This window comes from Crocuta crocuta, unplaced genomic scaffold, assembly GCF_008692635.1.
Source record: "Crocuta crocuta isolate KB4526 unplaced genomic scaffold, BGI_CrCroc_1.0 scaffold139, whole genome shotgun sequence".
Lineage (NCBI taxonomy): Eukaryota > Metazoa > Chordata > Mammalia > Carnivora > Hyaenidae > Crocuta > Crocuta crocuta.
Window position 1 is genome coordinate 2743508 of NW_027533258.1, and position 22426 is coordinate 2765933.

A 22426-nucleotide genomic window follows, 5' to 3' on the forward strand; every position below is an offset into this window, starting at 1 on the left:
GGGGGGGGGGGGGGGAGACACAGGAGTGTGTTTGAATCTTGGCACTACCACCTATAGTCCAACTTTGGCCCCCTTATTTCACCCTCCGAGCTGCGATTTCCTCATCTCTGAAATAGAAGTAATGCCGTCCAGGGCGCCTGGGGAGCTCGGTGGGTTAAGTGTCCAACTCTTAGTTTCGGCTCAGGTCATGATCTCACAGTTTGTGGTATCGAACCCTGTGTCCGGCTCTGTCTGCCCTGACAGCACAGGGCCTGCTTAGGATTCTCTCTCTCCCTCTCCCTCTGCCCTTCCCTTGTGTGCATGCTTTCTCTCTCTCTCTCTCTCTCTCTCTCAAGATAAATAAATAAACATTAAAAAAAAAAAAGAATACTGCCTACCTCATCGGATCGCTCCGAGGGCTGAGTGAACATGGCCACGTGTCCAGTGGGCATTGTGGAAGTGCTGGCTGTTACCACTTTAGTGTCTGCTCCTTTGGGATCAGTTCACCTATCAGAACAAAGAGGCATTAGCAGAATGTTAAGCTTTTCCCCAAGTATTTACCTAAAAATTTATGTATAGGACTCTCCGGTCACTACTGTAAGGAAACAAAAAAGATAAAAAAAATGGACACAAATACTAAGTGAATTATTTGACAGTGCCTACCAGAAGGCCAGAAATCTAGATCACATAGATAGAAATCCTGTGTTGCTAAGCATCAGACGAAACTTCTGTAACAGGGTGTGAATCTAAAGGAATTCCAATTGTACTTCTTTTAGAGCACAAACACCATCAGGTTTATTCTGAAACTAGTTGTTTCTGAAATAAGTTTTGGTCTTTCACTGGAAAGTTATTAACCATACCACCAATACCACCTTATTTTCTTTTCACGTTTGCATTTTGTTTTCTTTTTTCATGGAATAAGAGCATTTTAAACATAGATAAATACTGATACTGAGAATTTGAAGACTACCTCGGCCCATGCCCTGCATTTTACATGTGAAAGATCCAAGAGATCTTGGATCAATTAAGAGATTAATTGATTTGGGGCGCCTGGGTGGCTTAGTCGGTTAAGTCTCCGACTTTCGCTTAGGTCATGATCTCGCGATTTGTGGGTTCGAGCCCCGCGTCGGGCTCTGTGCTGACAGCTAGCTCAGAGCCTGGAGCCTGTTTCAGAGTCTGTGACTCCATTTCTCTCTGCCCCTCCCCTGCTCACGCTGTCTCTCTCTCTCTCTCTCCTAGAAATAAATAAAAATATTAAAAAAAAAAAGAGATTAATTGATTTATAACTGCCCCCACCCCCAATTCTGAATGGCTCTGGGACCAAGATAGGATTTTTTTTTTTGATTCGTTTCACCATGTTGCCTTTCAGTAGTGAGGCGGCTGATTGCCCTGATTAGCAGCCTCATGAAGAAGTGATAGCAGTTTATGTAGGACTTGATAATGACTTTAAGGAAGAAGAAGAAGAAAATGGCATCTAAGAGCAGAAGAGTGAGAAAAAACAGAAAGGGTAAGGGAGTCCAGTAGAGCAGTTCATGATTTCTCTGCAAACTAGAGAAATGGAGGGAGACTAGACCAAGGTATTAGAAACCCACCCGATTTGAGTTCCTACACTTCCCATGTAGTGGAAAATGGGGAATAACTTGACTGTATAATACTTATAAAATGTACCATCTTAACCACTTTTAAGTGTATCAGGTGAGTTTTTGGTCATAATATTTGTCTTCTCTGTTCTTCCCGCTTTAAAATCTCCTTTGGAGTGGGGCGCCTGGGTGGCTCAGTCAGTTAAGCATCTGGCTCTTGACCTCTGCTCAGGTCTTAATCTCAGGGTCATGAGTTTAAGCCCTGCGTCGGGCTCCCCACTGGGCCTGAAGCCTATTTGAAAAAAATTTTTTTTTCCTTTTGTATAAAGAAACCATTTTTTTAATTGACGAGATAAATACTGACGCCAAAGCCACACTGGCTCTTGCCCTGAAGTAAACAGTTCATTGTCAGCACCCCCTCCTGCCCCCCACCAGGCACCTGTCTACCCGGACGATTCTATTTACCGTACTAAAAAAGGATTACACGGTCAAAGTTGCTTGTATTCAAGCCAGCCTTGCCAACACTGAGGTCATCAGAAACTGCCAAAATGGGATTAATGGGCTGTTTTTCTTGTTCTCGCTAGTGATGTAAACACTGTTTTTCCTCTGCTCTTCCAGGCTAATTAGCCTCACTCCCCACTCTACTACCCATAATTGGTGGCTCTTAGCTGTACAAGTATTGTTTTCTTCCGTGACACTGGTGTCATAGGAGGCGACCATGGACTTGGCCTGGTCACATGGGCCTGTCGTGTGGCATTGAGCAAGTCACTCACTTCTCTGCCATTGCCTCTGTAAATACAGACCAGACAGTCTCAAAGTTTTCTTGCATCCTATACCCCCTGTGGTCCTTTAAGAAGCATCATCTGGACGATTCAGCCTGTTTCATCAACCTGTTTTGACTTCTAATGGAACAGCCGAGAGGGACCTTCAGAGAATTAATTTTGCTTATTTGTAAGCCAGCCAGACGCCATGACTGGAACGGCTCTTTTTCTGGCAAACTAGTTCTCATTCTTGGTCCTCTGCTTTTTGCCTGCTCTTACCTGTGACTTGAAAATCACTCAGGGCACCTTCCTACCAGTTCACTCTCTCTATCTCTCCGATGCCCATCGATGAAAACAAAGTGCTTTAGTTGGGGACCAGGCTGGCCTGGTGGGCGTGTGACCTGTGCAGATCTCTTAGAAGGGCTTTGGTTTAATGCTCCATGGGTGCCATCCTGAAATAATAATTTTTGAATAGGGGGCCAATTCGGCAATAGTCTCTATGAATTACGGAGTCAGCCCTGCCTGGAGAATCCTTTCTAGAAGATGCCGTGTCCCTATTTGCATTTTTATTACTTAATCCAGAAACTATATCTATAAATCTATATCTGTTATATTTGTACTTGAGAATAAGGTGAGAATTATATGGCACTTGAGAAGAAAGCATGGTGACCAGATTTCTCTTCTTCAGGGATAGGTGATTATGTTGTTGTTCACACAGATCTTCTAAAGGGAAGGGGTGAGGACCTGAAACCGGACCCTTACCTCCGCAAGAGCCCCTCGCTCGAGTCTCTGAGCAGACCCCCTTCTCTGGGCTTCGGGAGCACAAGGCTGCTGAGCGCTTCCACGGGGGGCTTGAAACCACAAAGCAAACTCAGGTACCGCGTTTGAAACAGTGAGAAATCACTGGGCTGATGACCTTGTATGCTTCCTTCTGATTTATCCCCTGTGCTCCCTTTCCTTCTTACGTGTCTTTCCTGAATGAAAACCACCAAGACATAGTACCTGCCCCACAGGACGGTGCAAAGTGAAGCAAGAGCTGTGAAAGAAGTATAAGCGGGCTCCTGGGTGGCTCAGTCAGTTAGGCATCCAACTTCGGCTCAGGTCATGATCTCACAGTTCATGGGTTCGAGCCCCACATCAGGCTCTGTGCTGACAGTTCAGAGCCTGAAGCGTGCTTCGGATTCTGTGTCTCCCTTTGTCTCTGCCCCTCCCCTGCTTGCTCGCTGTCTCTCTCAAAAATAAATATTTAGAAGAAGAAGAAAAAAAACGTATAAGCAGATTACATGGGGAGTTGTTAGTTGGATCCAGAAGTCTGGAGGGAGGAGGCGACATTTCTGCCACAGGGGTCCTGCAGGCCTCGCCAGGAGGCTCCCCCTGATGTTCAGGGCTCAGGGCGTGCTTTAGTTTGCTCAGACTGGACTGCGGGCTTCTTGAGGGCAGGGGCCCTGGCGTACATATCAACGTGAAGATTGGCCGGCGAGGCGGACAGGTGGTTAGGAGAGCACTGCTGGAAAGGCAGGTTGGAGTCCCGTTGTGAATGCTCTTCATTGCCAAGGTTAGAGGTCCATACTCCTTTTGGCAAAGCATTGGGGAACCACTAGGTTCGTGGCATTTTGCTTCTGATGACGAGTAGCGGTACGGTGAGCAGTGGCGCGGCGGAAGGACTGGGGCATTTTGAAGTCAGCATTGAAAGAGCCCGTTAGGGGTGATATGAGGGGTGGAGAGACAGGGAGGAGGGGACAGAGACTGCAGGGCTGGTCACCAGAGGCCGGTCTTCGGTCACAGCTCTGCCACTTCCTGCCTGCCCCGTGCCCCTGCTCACCCAGGCCACGGCAAGCCTCCTCCAGCTACTTCCCCACGTAGAGTCAGCCTCTAGAACACCGAGCACATCCCGTGCAGACCTTGTCAGAAACCTCCCGTGACTCGTCATGCACACTTCCACCCACGCTCCTCATTCTGGTCCCTAGGTTCTCTGCAGCGGAGTCTTCCCCTGCTCACGTGCCAGATCGTCCCTGCCCTCCACGCCGTCACAGCCTGCTTCATTCTCAGCCTTCGCCACCAACACGCACGTTTCTGACTGCTCACACGGTTCTGGCCCGAGCGGCCTTCCCTCTGTCCCTTTCACTCTCCCCTAAGTCCTCCTCCTTCAAAGCCAAGCAGACTACCCTGGTAACATCGATGCCCCCTTTCTCTGCCTTCAGCGTCATAGCCTCATTTGGGTGTTTAATGCACTGTTGCGTGATGTGTGTGCCTTTGTCCCCATTGAAGCTGCACTGTATTTATTTTTTTAATGTTTATTTATTTTTGAGAGAGAGACAGAGACAGAGTGCAAGCTGGGGAGGGGCAGAGAGAGAGGAAGACACAGAATCGGAGGCAGGCTCCAGGCTCTGAGCCGTCAGCACAGAGCCCGACACGGGGCTCGAACCCACGAGTCATGAGCTCATGACCTGAGCTGAAGTCAGACACTCAACCGACTGAGCCCCCCAGGCACCCCTAGGTTGCATTTTAGTAGACAATAAATACCTCGTCTCACGCTTTGATGTCTCTCCCCGCCCCCGTGTCGTGTTACACACATAGCATTGCATTCAGTCAGTGCTTACGAGTAGGTGGGTAGATAGATGAGTGTACAAAACAGGCCCCTTTAGGAGTAATGGATTTTTAGCAAACCTCATAACTTCAGCGTTACGTGTGTCACAACAGGATTTTATAAAAGTCTGAATAAGTTCAGCTCTTGCCATATCTTTGGGCGTGGCCTATATTTGGAGCCAAATAGATGAAGTCATATCTCTTCAGAGGTTTAACTTAAAGACCTAGATATTACACGTTAGTCTTGTTTCTGCACAGGAGATTTAAATGATCAAACCTTGGGGGTTTTTTAAAACATTTTTTAATGCTTACTTATTTCTGAGAGAGAGCGAGCGAACAGGGGAGGGGCAGAGAGAGAGGGAAACACATAATCCGAAGCAGGCTCCAGAGCCTGAAGTAGGTCTCAAACTCACAGACCACGAGGTAATGACTTGAGCCGAACTTGGATGCTCAACCACTGAGCCACCCAGCCACCCCCAAATCTTGTTTTTAAGGACCAGAATTAGTGCTACTCAGAAATTGCTCTTTCCTTTATGCCACAAATGTGTACAGAAAATGCTATGTGTGTATGCTGTTGATAGGCTACCCTTCATCATGAAAGATTAAATTAGTGGAAATCAATATGTTGTTTTATTTTTGTGTCCACATCACTGAAACAAATGAATGACAGGATAGAAATTAACTTCTTTTGGAAGTTCTCATCCTATTAGCATTAATTTGCCGCAGGCACCATATCCGGTTAACTTCATTTTTTTTAAGAAGATTGTCCAGTAAATGTTTTAGTCGTCCGCTTACACAGAAACTCTTGGCCAAACCTTCATTTCAGTCTTTCCTCATTTGTCAGACCTAAAAATTCAGTTCCAAATGACAAAGTAAGACGTGGCCCTTAGTAAACACAGGCCAAGTCACCATGGCTAAGTCACCGTAATGTCGTAGGCCCTTCGTGGCTCTGACCACAGAAACTCCCGGCTGTGAGTTTACGCAAGAAAAACCAGTCATCAGATGACACCAGCAAAATTTTAATGCAAGCTGATGAAGTCTTCTTACAATCTCTCTACCCTAATTCAGATTGCTGAGGTCTGGAATCATCACTTTCCTCCTTAAAAATATTTTAAAGTATTCTCATTAAGTGTCAGAATGATACGAAACAATAATATTAAACGGGTGTAAGCTATTAAGAACAGCGATGCATCTGGACATCGGCTTTCCAGTGTAAGGGAAAGAAGATTATTATTACCATCGACATCCCCTGTCAGCCCCTCTCTGCCAGCCTTGCCTCCCTGCCCCGCCCCAAGGTCACCACCGTCTGACTGTTCTGTATCTTGTCCTCTCCTTCTCTTTCCAGTTTCACCACATACGCTTGCACCCCCAAACAATATAAACAATACATTATTTAAATTCTCACTTAAAACTCTGCATAAATGGAAACACACGGTGGTTTTCTCTTTTTTTTTAAATTCAGAATTGTTTTGCCGTTCATTCGAGTCATTGCATGCATCCTAATTCATTGGTTTCTAGGGCTGTATAGTATCCCTTTGTGTGACTATGCCACTGTTCCCCTGTTTTCCAGATGATGCACATCTGCTTGTTTCCAGTTATTTGCTAGTATAAAAAGTGCTACAGGGGCACCTGGGTGGCTCAGTGGGTTAAGTGTCCGACTTGAGCTCAGGTCGTGATTTCACGGTTCGTGAGCTTCGAGCCCTGTGTTGAGCTCTTTGCTGTCAGCACAGAGCCCACTTCGGATTCTCTGCCCCCCCCCCTCTGCTCCTCCCTCACTTGTTCTCTCTCTCTCAAAAATAAACATTTTTAAAAAAAGGTTTTTTTAACTAACGTAGATACCTATTAAAAATTGAGAAGAGGGTGCCTAAGTCTTGCTCTCAGAATGCTGCCGTGTTATTTAGTAAAATCGCTTCCTTTGGCTATGCAGGTGCTCAGAATTGAGTTAATGTCGTACAAACTGAGGGGTACCACTTTTAGAGTGTGCAAAGACCCTCTTTTGAGTAGTTTTTACTGATTTTTACCTTTTATCTCCATTCCTATTACTTCTCCATAAGCAGCCAATCTAGTGTTTTTAAACGCCCTTGCAGCTTCCTTTTCATAGGTTACGTAGATATGGGTGTAGCTTTGAGACACGTAGAGTGTTTTTTCTAGTGTCTTTAATTAAAATGATACTGTACTTAAGTAAGTAAATAAATAAAGGGCTAGATGGATGGAGCAACAGATGGACTTCTGATAGCCAAGCAGTACAATTTAATTTTTCTTTCATATCGTGAAACGTTATAAAGATGTGTCATTAATATGACTGATTTGGTTGTTTCTCTCCAATCTCACTGGAGAGACCTAGACTTTTCCTCGAGAATCTAGTTCTTTATTTCTTGCCTTCTTGAAAGCCCTAAAAATTAGCCTCTTCTCTTCACCATGTGCTCTTCTTTCTAACTAGTGTGGAGAGAAGAGACCCTCTGGCTGCCTTGGCCCGGGAATATGGCGGCTCCAAGCGCAATGCTCTCCTGAAATGGTGTCAGAAGAAGACAGAAGGCTATGCGGTGAGTGACCATGTCGGCCGGCTTCCACCCAGCTCTGGGCGGCAGTCCTGTGCCAGGATTTGTCCTGGGCACACATATGCCTGGACGGGCCAGTGCGCGAGCTCGTGTTCTTCCCTTCTCTTAGGCAGGGGCCAGGTAGTGGGGCCAGCTGTGGTGCCCAAAGAGGTGAGCAGGACTTAGAGCCAGTCAGTGCTCCGCCCGGCAAACCATGGACCTCAGCCCAGGTCTGCATCTCCTGCAGGAAGGGGCACCTTTCTCTTTGCTCAGAGGAAATATAAACTCCGCAAGCAGTGAGCCTAACAGGCTGCTTCAGTCCAGACAGACAGCATTTGCTGAGCCATCTTCCCAAAGAAGGCGCCTTTTCCTGATTTATACAAAAGTCCTGCTTAGAATGCCTTCAGCATTTCTCTGTTACTTGAAGAGTTGTTTGCATTGAGTTTCAAGTTGCAGTTTATCAGGATGGTACTTGTTTTCTGGAAAGGTTAGACAAGGAAGAAACACCTGATCTAAAAGCGTAAGCTCTGTTATTACGAAATGTCATATACAAACATGAAAAACAAAAAACAAAAAAAATGCCTCGAATATAAATTATAGTTTCATGGATGATTATGAGGTGAAAACCCGCACAGTCACCACTCACATCCAGAAATGGAGTATTGCCAGGTCCCCCAAACCTTTCATGTGACTTTCTAATTGTAGCCCCTCACCACTCCCAAAGAAAGCCATTGTCCTCAATTTTTTCCCTCATAGCTGCAACAAAAAGCAGGAATCCCTAAATGCCAGAGTAGTTTTGCCTGTACTTGAACTTTACATAAATGCAATCAGATGATTGCATCTGATGCATATGATACCTGCATCTGGCTTTTCTCAAACAGTATTAAGTTACTCAGGTATATCCGGCTATAGTTCGGCATTCTCTTTACCCTTTGGAACCTCTTGTGGGATCATACCATTATTTATTTATCCGTTCTATTATTGCCAGGCGGATGAGCTATTTCCAGTTCGGGGCTGTTGTAATAGTGCCGGTGTGTTCTTGTGTGAGTCGCTCGGAACACACGTGTGCTCGTTCTTTCTGGATCTACGCCTAGAAATGGAGTTACTGGGCCATCGGGGATGCATATATTCAGGCACAGCAGAGGGTGCCGAACAGATTTCTCCAGCAGTTGTGCCATTTTACCTCCCGCCAGCAAGTAATGGGAGATCTGTTTCTCCATGTCATCCCTGTTTTGCACAAGTGTGTAGTGGCATCCCATTGTGGTTGGGATTTGCGCTTCCTTGCCAGCCGATGAGGCGGAGAACTTTTCTGTATGCTAACTGGACATTTGAGTAGTCCCCTAGGGGATGTGCCCTGCGGTCTCATTTAGGTCTCACATGCCTTATGGTCTTTCTTTCCCATGTTACTTCTAGGAGCTCTTTATGTGTTCTGGATGCCCGTCCTTTGTCAAATAGATGTATTGCAAATATCTCCTCCCAGGGTGGCTTGAATTTTCACCTTTTTGTGGAACAAAGTTGTTAATTTTAGTTAAGCTCAATGTATCAGTCTTTTTCCCAGCAGTTAGTGCTTTTTGCATCCTGTTGAAATCTTTGTTCCGAGGACATGAAAATATTCTCCAGTGCTTTCTTCTACACGTTGGATTGTGTTACCTTTCTCATTAAATAGCCACCCCCTTTAAAATTGTCATCTCTAGGGCGCCTGGGTGGCTCAGTTGGTAGAGCATGTGACTTTTTTTTGCATTTTTTAAATAGTTTATTGTCAAGTTGGTTTCCATACAACACCCAGTACTCATCCCCACAAGTGCCCTCCTCCATGCCCATCACCCCCACTCCCCCCCCACACCCATCAGTCCTCAGTTTGTTCTCAGCATTTAAGAGTCTCTCATGGTTTGCCTCTCTCCCTTTCCCCCAGTATTTCCCCCCTTCTTCTCCCCCACGGTCCTCTGTTAAGTTCCTCCTGATCCTCCTATACGTGCAGACATATGGTATTTGTCCTTCTCTGCCTGACTTATTTCGCTCAGCATAACACCCTCAAGGTCCATCCACGTTGCTACACATGGCCAGATTTCATTCTTTCTCGTTGCCAGAGCATGTGACTCTTGATCATGGGATCATGAGTTTGAGCCCCACATTGGGTACAGAGATTACATAAATAAAAAAATTTTTTAATAAAAATAAAATAGGCTTCTCCTCCCCATTCTCCACTCAGGCCCTGCCTTCCTCTCCCCTTACCCCACTTTGCTAAAAATTTGGAAGATGCTGGCACCACAACACTCCCTCCCCTGCCTCAAGCTTCAGGGTGGCTGGGATAGAAAAGAAAGAAGCAGCAAGAAAACAAGGCCTTGGCCAGGAACCAGCCCAGCTGGTTAAGCAGTAACAGGGCTGGGATAGTCGTAATGGCAGCAGCCACGGGGCTTCAAACCCGACTTTACCCACGAACATAAGTGTTTTGTGTCTTTGACGTTACCTTTTCTTTTTTCCCCCNAGAATTTCTACTCTAGTGGCGCATCTACCCACATGAGGGTGACAACTAAAACCTTAAAAGTACAATACCTATGGCGCCTGGGTGGCTCTGGCGGCTGGGTGTCCAACTTCGGCTCAAGTGATGATCTCGTCCATGAGTTCGAGCCTTGCGTCAGGCTCTGTGCTGACATCTCAGAGCCTGGAACTTGTTTCAGATTATGTGTCTCNCCCATTTTCCACCCAAAAAGAAAAAGCAAAAAATTAGTCCAGTTAATGACCAATAATGGAGACTCCCAGAGGGCAGTCTTGCTTCCCACCCATTGTTTCGTCTTCTGGCTGTTCTCCGCACTGTCTGCTTCAGCCCTTTCCAGGGCTTGAAACCACCCCAGAAAGGAAGGCCATCCTAATGACAGCGCCCCTCGGCATGTCAGCCACGCTGCCGGGGAAATGGAGAAGTGAGGAGTGGGGGAGAGAAAGCTAATCCCGGGAGGCTTCAGGGTAGGGGGAGTCAGAGCGATAACAGAGGACCGAAGCGGACAAAGGCCAGGAACGAGGTCTTGGCTGTGGCCAAGCCACTTGTGGCCACTAATGCTTGACTGCACTGTCCTTTCCCCACCTCACAGAAATGGATGGAGGGAAGTGCTAGATGGATACGAAAGACAGTTCAGATTTCCAGAAGGAATCGGCCCTTGGGCACCTAACGTTGTTATAATTAGGTTGCAGGGCGAGATTATACGGTAAGACCTTTCCCGTCACAAGAGGGAGAATAGTATTTCCCACTGTAGTGATTTTTTTGTTTTGTCTTGTGAACGAACATCATGAACTGGTTTTCAAAGCATTTTATGCTTCACAAAGCCCAAAGGTCATTCTGCCTGAAGAGTAATTTTCATTCATCGTTAAATCTCTGTAAGTTTAGAGGGAAACGGAAGTCATATGTGTCTGATTTATTTACTCCTCAGAAAATATCCTCGGTCTAGACCTGTTTGTCTGAGATGCCTCTTAAGCCTTCTAAAGCTCATCCTCTCCGACTCAGGAAGCCAAAAATAAATTGTAGAATGCTCAGATGGCTCGTTTAGAAAGACAGAAAACCAGTACTCATGTGCATTTCCACATAACAGAACATTCTGTTTTAGCCCACCGAAAGGTAGCACCAGAGATTGCATCCAAACTCTGCCTGTATTAATTCAGTGAATTTTCAGTGAGGGGACCTGTTCAGGGCCACGTACTATTTCAGGCTCTGGGAATTCAGCAGGGGACGAACAAACAGAATTTCTACTCTAGTGGCGCTNGCTCAACTAGGGATGATCACTGCCGTCCCTTAGTTGAGGGACCTGGCCACTCTGATAAATGTGTGGAATTCAGCTGTAAATCTCTGCAAAGTCCTCATCCCTCCCAAGAAGCATGACCAGGCGCAGCCACCCCATATCTGCAGGTGGCACCGTGACTGTGTTCCCAGAGCCCTGCCGTGCCCTGGCCAGTGTGGCCAGCCCTGGTGAGTTATTTGGTTGAAGGCACAGGTGGAGGATTACCATATCTCACCTCCCTCTCAAAAGCTAGGGGCGTCTGGGTGGCTCAGTCAGTTAAATGTTCAACTGCAGCTCAGGTCATGATCTCACAGTTCGTGGGCTCGAGCCCCGCATCGGGCTCTGTACTGACAGCTCGGAACCTGGATCCTGCTTCGGATTCTGTGTCTCCCTCTCTTTCAGCTCCTCCCCTGCTCATGCTCTCTCTTGCTCTCGCTCTCTCTCTCACTCTCAAAAATAAATAAACATAAAAAAAGGAAAAAAGCTAGAATCCGTAACTTGTGGCATGTTTTAACAGGTTGAGTTTTAAGGTTTTAAAGACCCCAGGTTCCAAGTGTCAAATTAAAACATTAGAGTGGTGTTATAGTAGCAAGAAATATGTAAAGTGATATTCAAGTTCACTCCCACAGGAAATATAATTTAAAAATAGTTTGGCTGGAAATGGCCAATTATTTTTATTGCTTAGAAAGCCACTGGTGTCATTTTCTTTTGCTCTGTGACAAATTACCACAGACTCAGGGACTTAAAACACCTGCCTGGGAGCTCACAGCTCATACAGGTCAGGAGTCCAGCACCACGTTGCTTGAAATCTAGGTATCAGCTGAGCGACGGTCTCCCCTGGAGGCTCTGGGGAAGGATCCACCCCCAGTGTCTTTCAGGTTGGTGACAGTTCCCTGTGTTTGTAAGATTGAGGTCCCCATTTCCTTGCTGGCTTTCAGTCGAGGGTCACACCAGTGGAGACTGCTCAGATTCTTTCCACATGGCCCCCTCCATCCTTGGTCCCCAATGGCCATCCCATCCCACTCATGTTGACGCTTTTGTATCCCTGACTTCTGTCACCAGCGGGGAAAACTCTACTTTAAATGAAACCTCAGGTAGGGTGCCCTAGTGGCTCAGTTTGTTGAACATGTGACATTGGCTCAGGTCATGATCTCACAGTTCATGAGTTTGAGCCCCGCATCGCGCTAGCTGTGTTAGTGCAGAGCCTGCTTCAGGTCTTCTGTTCCCCTCTCTCTCTGTCCCTCCCCTGCTCACACTCTCAGTCTCAAAAATAAATAAAACATTAAAAAAAAATGTTTTTTAGGCAAATCTCCATTGATGAGATTAGGCCTACTCAGAATCGCCCTGTTTTAGGGCTAGTTCAATAGCAAGTTTAATTACATCTGGCAGATCCTTTTGCCCCGTGACACAGGGAGTAGAGATAAGGGTGTCTTGGAATTTTGCTGCCCACAATCCTGGTTGTCAGTGCTGACTGCACATTAAATCACAGAGGAGCTTTTATGAAATACCTATGCCGGGCCTGACCCTAGATCTCAGGAATTACAATCGGATGAGCAGGGGCCCGGCCTCAGGTGGTTCTGAGATACTGGCAGCCTTGAGAGCCTCAGATCGAAAAGTCACACCTCCGCCTAAGAAAACCCTTTACAGTTCTGGATTTCAACTTGCCAAAAGCCTGTGTGTTGTAAAAAATTAGAAACACAGGGGCGTCCGGGTGGCTTAGTCGGTTAAGCAGTCACTCTTGATGTCAGCTCAGGTCATGTTCTCACGATTTGTGGGATCGAGCCCCACATTGGGCTCTGCACTGATAGTGCAGAGACTGCTTGGGATTCTCTCTCTCCCCCTCTGGCCCCCTCCCGCATATACTTGTGTGTGTGCTTGCGTTCTCTCTCAAAATAAATACATACACATTAAAAAAAAAAAAAATAGAAACGCGGTGGATGTGAACAACAGGAACACAGCACCGATGGCCTGAAGAAGAAAAGATGTCACTGGTTTACCATCTAAGAAGAGTAAGTAATCTGACCCTAAGGAAAAACTCTGAAATTCTCTCTGTCACCCCCTGACTCCAGCCACCCCGCTCTTTTAGTTTTCTGTTGCTGTGAATTACTGCAAATTTAGCTATTAGCTCATCACTTCGTGGATCAGAAGTCCTGGTGAACTGACTTCGGACATCACAGTGGCAGCTGGGGTCCCCCCTGGAGGCCCCGGGATGGAACTGGCCTTCCCAAGCTGACTGAGTTGACTTAGGGTGTTGACAGAATTCATCCTTTTATATTTGCCCTGTGACCTTGTTGAGTCACCAGCGTTGACCTTGGCTGAATCACCAGTGTTGGCTCCACTGGCCAGGGCACGGCAGCAGCCTGGGAACACAGCCCGGGCGCCACCTGTACATGTGGGGTGACTGCGCCTGGTCATGCTTCTTGGGAGGGATAAGGACTTTGCAGAGATTTACGGCTGAATTCCACACATTTATCAGAGTGGCCAGGTCCCTCAGCAAAGGGAAGGCAGGGACCAACCCTTAGCCCAGCTGAGGTCCGAGGGCTTCAGGACAGGGAGAGAAATGACAGAGGACACTCTAGAACCAAATTGGTTGACTTCACGACTGCATGGCGCCCCCCATGGTGTTTTCTGGGTATTGGTAGGACCTCAGGGCGCCAACCGCCGTAGTTCTAGAAAGTTCCAGCTGGCCCACAGACGCCATGGACAAGCTTTCAGAGTTAGATTTGGATTTCCTAGAGGCCCTATTTCAATCCCTACAAGGATAGGCCTGATGATTCCAGAGCTTTCTGACAAACCAGAAGCATCTACCCCATACATACATAAAGAGAGAGAACAGTGGGTTATTTATCTCAGGTCTCTGGAATTCATTTACTGCTTCAGTGAATGTCCATTTTCTGATAACATATTCTATAGGTTGATAAGTAAATGCTATTTCCTGTAAACTCTTTCATAAGCTTTGTTGCCAGAGAATGCTTCATGGTTAAAGGCTTGATTCCTGAGAGATTAAACCAGAAACTTTGGGTGAATAGTTGAATAACCCCGGGCGCTCCTCACTCCTTCTCAGGAAACTGATTAAAATAACATTTCTGACAGTAACAGAAACTCCATGGTTTAAACTCAAATAAGACCTTCGCCCTTTCTAGACTAGTGTTTTTCATCATAATCCTTCTGTAGTCACTGGTGTATAAACACCCTTGAACCATCTCTTCCTCATGTTTACTAAGACAGTGTAAGTAACATAATTTAATAAGAAAATTAGGTTGTCAACAAGACGGCTTTTTCCCCGGGAGCGCCTGGGTAGCTCAGTCAGTTAAGTGCCCAACTTTTGATTTCGGCTCAGGTCGTGATCTCATAGTTCATGAGTTCAAGCCCCATCATGGCCTCCATGCTGACAGTGCTGTGTGCTTGAGATTCTCTCTCTGTCCCTCCCCTACATATGTGCGCGCTCTCTCTCTCAAAATAAACTTTATAAAAAAAAAAAAAGGAAGAGTGTTTTTACCCCAGATCATCCCGTTACATAGCACTGTGATTCACATTTTATCTTTTAATTCTAACCAAGGCTGGATCAAAGTTTGAGGGGCTTCTCATTTCACTTCACAAGCGCTGAGGCCAGAGGGGTGGGACGCGGAGCACTGCCTGAGACCTGGTTGTGGCTGCAGGGGCGGCGGTAACTACCCTGGACTCCTGCGGTCACCTCAGGAGTCGTGTGGCATCGGGCCGAGGCCAGCAGCTCAGGAGGGGGCTCCCAGCAGTTTTGATTTGAGGCAGTTTCTAGGAGAACATCGTGGGGGCACTTCCAGCTATGACCTGAGACAGTTAGGTCCCTCTCGATCATGGGATGATCAGACTAGTGTTAGTCCAAGGTTGGGATGGGGAGGGTGTCACCAAACTCATTGATTCCTAAAAGCAGATACTCAGCAACTATATACCGAGCACCTGCTGGCTACTGCACTCAGCAGCCAGGTCTACACAGACAGCAAAGAGAAGGGCCAGGGCTAGACGGCCCAAGGGCTGCATGGAGAGGGACAGTGTGGGGTAACTGGGGACACTCCAGATTGGGAAGTCCTGTCTGAGGAGGGGAAGCGTACCTTCAGGCCAGAATGACAGGAAGAGCCAGCGCTGTGGAGACGACAGAGAAGGGATCCCGGGCAGAGGGGACAGCGCACAGGCGTCGGGGCAGAAGGCAGGCCGTGCGCGGCTGGGTGTGGCGGGCAGGGGACAGTGTGGGCCGGGGCCAGACTAGAGAGCAGATCATGGGTTCACTTTAAGCAGAAATGGGGCTCTGGGCTTCTGGACGGGAGTTTAGGCACAAAGAAAGGGCGTTTGCCATGCCCTGGGAGACAGTGGCTGTACCTCAAGTCACGCCCACCTTTGCCCTGGGTGCTCTTGCAATCCTCCCTGGTCTGCGAGGGAATCACAGCGATGATGTCGTCTTCCCAGAGTTTGGGATACCTTCTCTGTCATACAGGCTCTGACAGCCTTCAATGCTGCAGGTTCTTAAACTCAATATCATGAACTCCCTGTAAGTTAAAAAAAAATTTTTTTTAATCACTAACAGGCATCATAGTTACAAATAGCCAAAAATTATCTAAGAAAATTGTAAACTAAGCGTTGTTCAGTCTCACTTATAATCAAAGAAATACAAATAAAAGGAGATGCCATTTCTTGGCTTACCCTATTGGGAGACTTTTTTTTAAATGTTTTATTTATTTTTGAGAGGCAGAGAGAGACTGAATATGAACGGGGAAGAGACAGAGAGAGAGGGAGACACAGAATCTGAAGCAGGCTCCAGGCTCTGAGCTGTCAGCACAGAGCCCGACGCGGGGCTCAGACCCACAAACTGTGACATCGTGACCTGAGCCGAAGTCAGACGCCCAGCCAACTGTGCCACCGAGGCTCAGTGATGAGCTCTACCATTGGTGGGAGTGTAGATGAATCATGCCTCTTGGGAGGGAAATGTGGCAATGTGTAATCAGGATCTCAGGTCATGACCTCCTGGTTCGTGAGTTTGAGCCCCGCGCTGGGATTCTCTCTCTCTCTCTCTCTCTCTCTCTCTCTCTCTCTTTCTCACTGGTCCTCCCCCCGCTTGTGTGCATGCTCTCTCTTTCTCTCTCAAAATAACTAAACTTTAAAAAATTAAAATAAGACCATTTGGGGTTTTTTTTGTTTTTTTCTTTCATAGTTTACTGTCAAGTTGGATTCCATATAACACCCAGTGCTCATCCACAAGTGCCCTCCTCCATGCCCATCCCCCCTTCCCCTCCCCCCCACCCCCATCAGNATTTTTGAAACAACTGGAAATCACACAGATTTCTAACAAGAGATGAATCAATTAAATAAATTATATTATGTGTATACAATGGAATATTCTAAAGCCTTTAAAAATCATGCTTTGGGCAAGTATATGTAAAGGCACTGGAAAAATTATGCAGGCTACATCAAGTAAAAAATCAGATTCTAAAAGTGTCTGGCATGATTCCAATTCTATCAAAAGAAATTTGTATAAATGTTATATAAATGTTAACAGTGAGTGTCTCTGGCTAAAAACTAAAATTTATTCATGCTTTCCAGTAGTGTTTCATTTTCTACAATGAGCATGTAAATTTTTAACAAATAAAATTATTTTTAAGATTGTTCTTTTTTTAAAAAAGAAGCCAGATGCAAAAAAAGAAAAAAAAAAACCCAACCTTATATTATATGATTCTATGTATATGGCATGTCCAGAGGAGGCAAATTCACAGAGTCAGAAAGCAGATTAGTGATTGTCGGGGTTGTGGGATGGGAATTGGGAGTGACTAGGCACAGTCACAGAAAAGGCTTCCTTTTGGGACTGATGAAAATGTTCTGGAATTAGATAGTAGTGGTGGTTACACAACCTTGTGAATATACTACAAGCTACTGAATTGTAAATTTTCAAAAAGGTGTAACTTTATAGTATGCGAATTATATCTCAATAAAGCTATTACTTAAAAATTTTTTTTAATGTTTATTTATTTTTGAGAAAGAGAGCGAGCAACGGAAGGGCAGAGAGAGGGAGACACAGAATCCAAAGCAGGCTCCAGGCTCTGAGCTGTCAGCACAGAGCCCCATGTGGGACTTAGAGATCGTGACCATGAGATCGTGACCTGAACCAAAGTCGGAGGCTTAGCCAACTGAGCCACCCAGGGGCCCAAAGCTATTATTTTTTTAAATGGCAATAAGAAGAGCTTAAGTGCGGCATCAGGGAGATGATGGATAAGAAATACGTAGGGGCACATAGGAAACTGGAATTTAAATTTTAGATCTTAGCAAATATACCTTTTTTTTTTTAATGTTTTTATTTATTTCTAGGAGAGAGAGAGAGAGAGACAACGTGAGCAGGGGAGGGTCAGAGAGAGAGGGAGTCACAGACTGAAACAGGCTCCAGGCTCTGAGCTGGCAGTCAGCACAGAGCCCGACGCGGGGCTCGAACCCACGAACCACGAGATCATGACCTAAGCGAAAGTCGGACGCTTAACCGACTAAGCCACCCAGGCGCCCCGCAAATATACCTTTAAAAGACCTACCCGTGAGGTCCTAGGTGGCTCAGTCGGTTAAGCATCTGACTTCAGCTCGGGTCATGATTTCTTGGCTCCTGAGTTTGAGTCCCTCGTCGTCTGTGCTGACAGCTCAGAGCCTGGAGCTGGCTTCTGATTTTGTCTCCTCTCTGCCCCTACCCCACTCACGCTCTGTCTCTCTCTCCTTTAAAAATAAATAAACATTAAAATAACATACCCGTATACTACCTTGTATATTAAAAATTGAAATAAAACAATATAGTAAAACAGAGGGATGCAAGGTATTGGTACTCTAGTTTTTATATGGGAGGTGGGATTCACAGGTGTTCACTTTATTGTTATGATTCACAACCCAAATATATTCTTTGTATCAAACATATAAATTTGGGGGAGAAAGTCTGAGGGAAAAGGCCATATGGTTGTATTATAGTCACTAATTAAACCAGATCCTTTCTGAGAAAAATTTTTAAGTGGCAGAACAGAACACCTGAGGAATTACAGCGTAAAAAATGGGCTCTCAAGCCCTGGAGAGTAGGGTTGATTCCATTCACATCTCTGCCATGTCATTTCAAAACAAGGAGACAGTCANGAGACAGAGAGTGAGAGGGGAAGGGACAGAGAGAGAATCCCAAGCAGGCTGTGCACTGTCACCACAGAGCCTGACACAGGCTCAAACTTACGAACCATGCTTAGGATTCTCTTTCTCTTCTCTCTCTGTCCCTCGAAGTTAATAATTTTTTTAAAAAAAGAAAAGTGAGCATTTTGTATCATCAAAGGTTTTGCCATTTGAAATAGTAATAATATATGTCTGATCCTGCAATACCAGATTTAAGTCTCAAACTCAGGTTGATGTAGAAGCCAATAGCAGCCCAGGGGCCAAATCCAGCCCGCCACATGTTTTTATAAATAAAACACAGTTACAACCATCCATTTACATATTGCCCATAACTGCTTTTGTCCTAAACTGCAGAGCTGAGTAGTTACAGTAGAGCCCTTTTTGCTACATGACCTACAGACCAAAATTACTATCTGGCCCTTGACAGAAAAAGTTGGCTAACCCCTTCCTTGAATACACAGGTTCAGAAGTATCTTCTGTTACTCAAATCGTGTTTGGTTCTTGGATTTCAGGTAGCAAGAAGCAAGTGTTTGATAGCGAGAGACTTACTTGAGAACTTACCCGAATCCGTATAATTTCTAAATTTGTACCAGGAGAGTTCAGCCAGCAAGGGATATAGCTGTGGCATTGTGAAAGCACAGCCAGACATCTTTGAGCCTGTTCTTAACCCATGAGCTGGGAGTTATATATTCTTCTCTGTCAGAGAAAAAAGCAATCTTTGTGTCGCCTAAAACAGATCTCATTTTGCATCTGGAGAGAACACCCACGTTGCCGGCAATTTCTGTTTTTCTGTCTCTGAGTTCCCACAGACAAGTACTAACATATGCTTATCCAGCAGCAGGCAGGCTGTGAAATATCGGGCCACTTGGAGCTCTGTTTGTTGTTTTCTTTTTTGAGACAGGTCTCTCGAGGGCTACGTGTGCAATTCAGAGAACGTTACAATGCTTTGATTTATTTATTGTCATCAAAGTGGTTCTTTTCCTGACTTCATTATAAAGATAGATCTCCGCGGAAGATGAATGTCATTATTGGCCTCTACTCTCTTGAGGGCTTTTTCTCACCCAGTGTCTCTGCTTCTGCAGCTGTTCATGAGACACGATGACTTGTGAAGACGTTTTAAAGGGCATCAGGCGTTCTTACAACCCGAGGCAATAACAGATTCTGTGTGAATAATAAAGATGAAAGGCTTTACTTCCCAGGTTGTGCTGGACATACATTCAGCTCCTAGCAACCCGTATTTCCTGGGGTTTTATCCCGTGAGCAGCACGCCTAGAACCCCCCTTCCTACTCTCATGTGTGTGTGCCTGTCCAGGTATAGGAAATCTTGAGTAATAAAAACTGTGTGCACAGCAGATGGGGAGGGACTTGGGATAACAAAGAAGCAGCCATGATCACTGCTGATTCGTCCAAGGGGGGTCACCCAACCTAAGCTGGGCCAGTCAGCCTCTCCTCAGGAGCTTGGACATAGAACTGAGAGAAAGATTACTCTGAACTCCATGCTGTTGGCCGCCATGTTTCTGCAACAGGCAAAGGCTGCTTGCGAGGTTGGCCCTTAACTTGTGTCTGGTAACTTGGGTTTTGGGGGACTTCTCACCATTCCCAGAACCGATAAGAGAGGCTCAGAAACCACTGTGGTTTCTGCTCAGCACCTGCCCCTCTGCGGGGAGTCTGGAGTTCTGGTGTGTGCTAGGCAGAGGGTGCCCCTGTGACCAGCCCCCAGTGAAAACCCTGGGCCCCGAGTCTCCAATGAGCCTCCTTGGTGGACAGCACCTCGTGCGTGTTGTCACAAGTCATTGCTAGGGGAGGGGGGGGGTTAAGCATGTCCTGTGACTCCACCGGAAGAGGACTCTTGAAAGCTTGTACCTTGTTTCTGCCAGGCTTTACCTCCCGTGGCTTTTACCTTTGCCGATTTTGCTTTGTATCCTTCCACGGCAATAAAACCATGAATAGTAGTAAATCCATGAGTGGCTTGGGAACGTGGCTACCTCGTGATTGCTCTGTGTCCCCGGCCAGTCACCGAACCTGAGCTGGAGGTGGTCATGGAGACCCCTCCCATGGCCGCACTGACCAGGAAAGAAGTCGAGGAAGTCTGTAGAGACAGAGAATTTAATAAACCCATGGCGAGAATGCCAGGTAATAAAACAGAGATGTGACGCCTTCCAGTCTCCTGATTCCAGGTGCTTCGCAGCATCCTTTAGGATATCCTTAGTTTCTGGGGGATATTAAAATCCTTGGAACAGATTTCTACTTTTCTTAAATTAGTTCCTGTTGGGTTTTGTTGCTTAAGGATCAAAAAGATAGTAACTGGTCATACAAAGGGTCATACAAAGGAATCATAACTGATCTTCTCTTTTACTTGGGTGTTTTCTGAATATTTGCACTAAGCATTTATTCTTCTATTATTAGAAATAAATGGTGTTATTTATTCCTTATTTGTATCTTTTCAATTAAAAAAAAAGAATCCTAATTCTTGGGGGGAAAATTAAATGTTATTTTGTTCATAAACAATGACATAATTCCTACCCTGTTGCTCAATTCTGCTCTCTAAAAGTATTATTTTAGTAACAGGTTGATATTTTTCTTTAAATCGAGATTTCTCCACTTCGGTACCTTTGATATTTTAAGCCGGATAATTCTTTGTTGTGGGAGCTGTGCTGTGCATTGTAGGAGTTTAGCTGTATCCTTGGCCTCTACCCACTAGATGCCTTTGCACTCTCCTGGCCGAGACAATCAAAGAATATCTCCAGATGTTGACAAATGTCCCCACCAGGAGAGGGAGGGGAAAGATTGCCCCTGGTTGAGAACCAGTGCCTTCAATATACAAATACAAGTATTGAAACTTCAAAAAAATATAATCATACGTTGATATGTGATGCGTGTTTCCAGTTGACATGTTGTGATCATCCTTCTGTCAGTACATATACGGCTATTTTATTATTTGTCGCCCCTGCATGGATTTTCCTCGTATGTATAAGCAACACTTTACATTTATCTAGTGTCCTTTTGATAGACCTTAAAAGTTCCTTGCAACATTCAATCTGAATTTCCTTCTGAATCCATTCCAGGTGCTTTATTTGTTTTCTAATTTTTTTTAATGTTCATTTATTTTTGAAAGAGAGAGATAGTGTGAGCAGGGAAGGGGCAGAGAGAGAGGGAGATGCAGAATCCAAAGCAGGCTCCAGGCTCTGAGTTGTCAGCACAGAGCCCGACACAGGGCTCAAACTCACGAAACGCGAGATCATGACCTGAGCCAAAGTCAAATGCTTAACTGACTGAGCCACCCAGGTGCCCCACTCCAGCTACTTTAAACAGAAAAAAATGTATTTGGTAAGGGTATACAGCTCATAGAAGTGTTAGGAGTTTCCAAGAAACATATGCTAGGCTGGGATTCTAGGGGTGATTCCCAAAGTCTTCATATCAGAACTGGCCCGCCAAGGAGGCTGTATTCATTCATGATCAGGAAGACGCAGAGTCAGGAACCTGCGACCCGAGTTGTTGGCCTCAGAATGAAGCCGCCTCTCCTGTTGACTGGACTAGTGAAGTGGGCGCCCCGACCTCGCCTCCTTCCCCATGGGACTCACTGCCAAGTCCATTTCATGCAAGTGCCTGGGGTTGTCAGAACCTACATCGCATCCGCAACACGAACTGCAAGGCTGTCTTGAAATATACAACTTTCTGGCTCCCAGACGGGGAGTTGTCGCCCAAAGCAATCCGTAATGACTGTCCTCTCACTCACCCTTGGAAACAGTACCAGCAGGACATCAGCGAAAACGGGGAAGTAAGGAAATCCAAGAACCCCTCCCTCTACAAATGCACTAATAAGGTGGAAAAAAACAAAACAAAACAGGTCAGAACCAGCCTTTTCATAACCCTGGAATGTAGTCAAAACCTTGTAACAGCCAGGGGAGCACATAATGAAAGGGGAAAAACCTACAGCGAGCCTGTAAGAGAGCCACGTGCCATTTTAACTTCCCGTTACCATCCTCTGCTTCCCAGGTCAGTAAGAGCCTCGCAGGTGGTGGCCAGCACTCCTCCAGGAGGTGTGTTTTGACCTGTCTGATGGT

At 45.9% G+C, this 22426-nt stretch overlaps 1 protein-coding gene across 1 annotated transcript in view; it reads left to right on the forward strand.

The window, feature by feature from the left end:
• SPECC1 (sperm antigen with calponin homology and coiled-coil domains 1) overlaps positions 1–22426 on the forward strand; it is a 193578-nt gene that overhangs the window by 131354 nt on the left and 39798 nt on the right. The window contains exons 10-11 of the mRNA XM_077746558.1: positions 3039–3195; positions 7347–7449. Coding sequence (XP_077602684.1) covers positions 3039–3195; positions 7347–7449 — 260 coding nt within the window. The remainder of the gene's footprint in view (positions 1–3038; positions 3196–7346; positions 7450–22426) is intronic.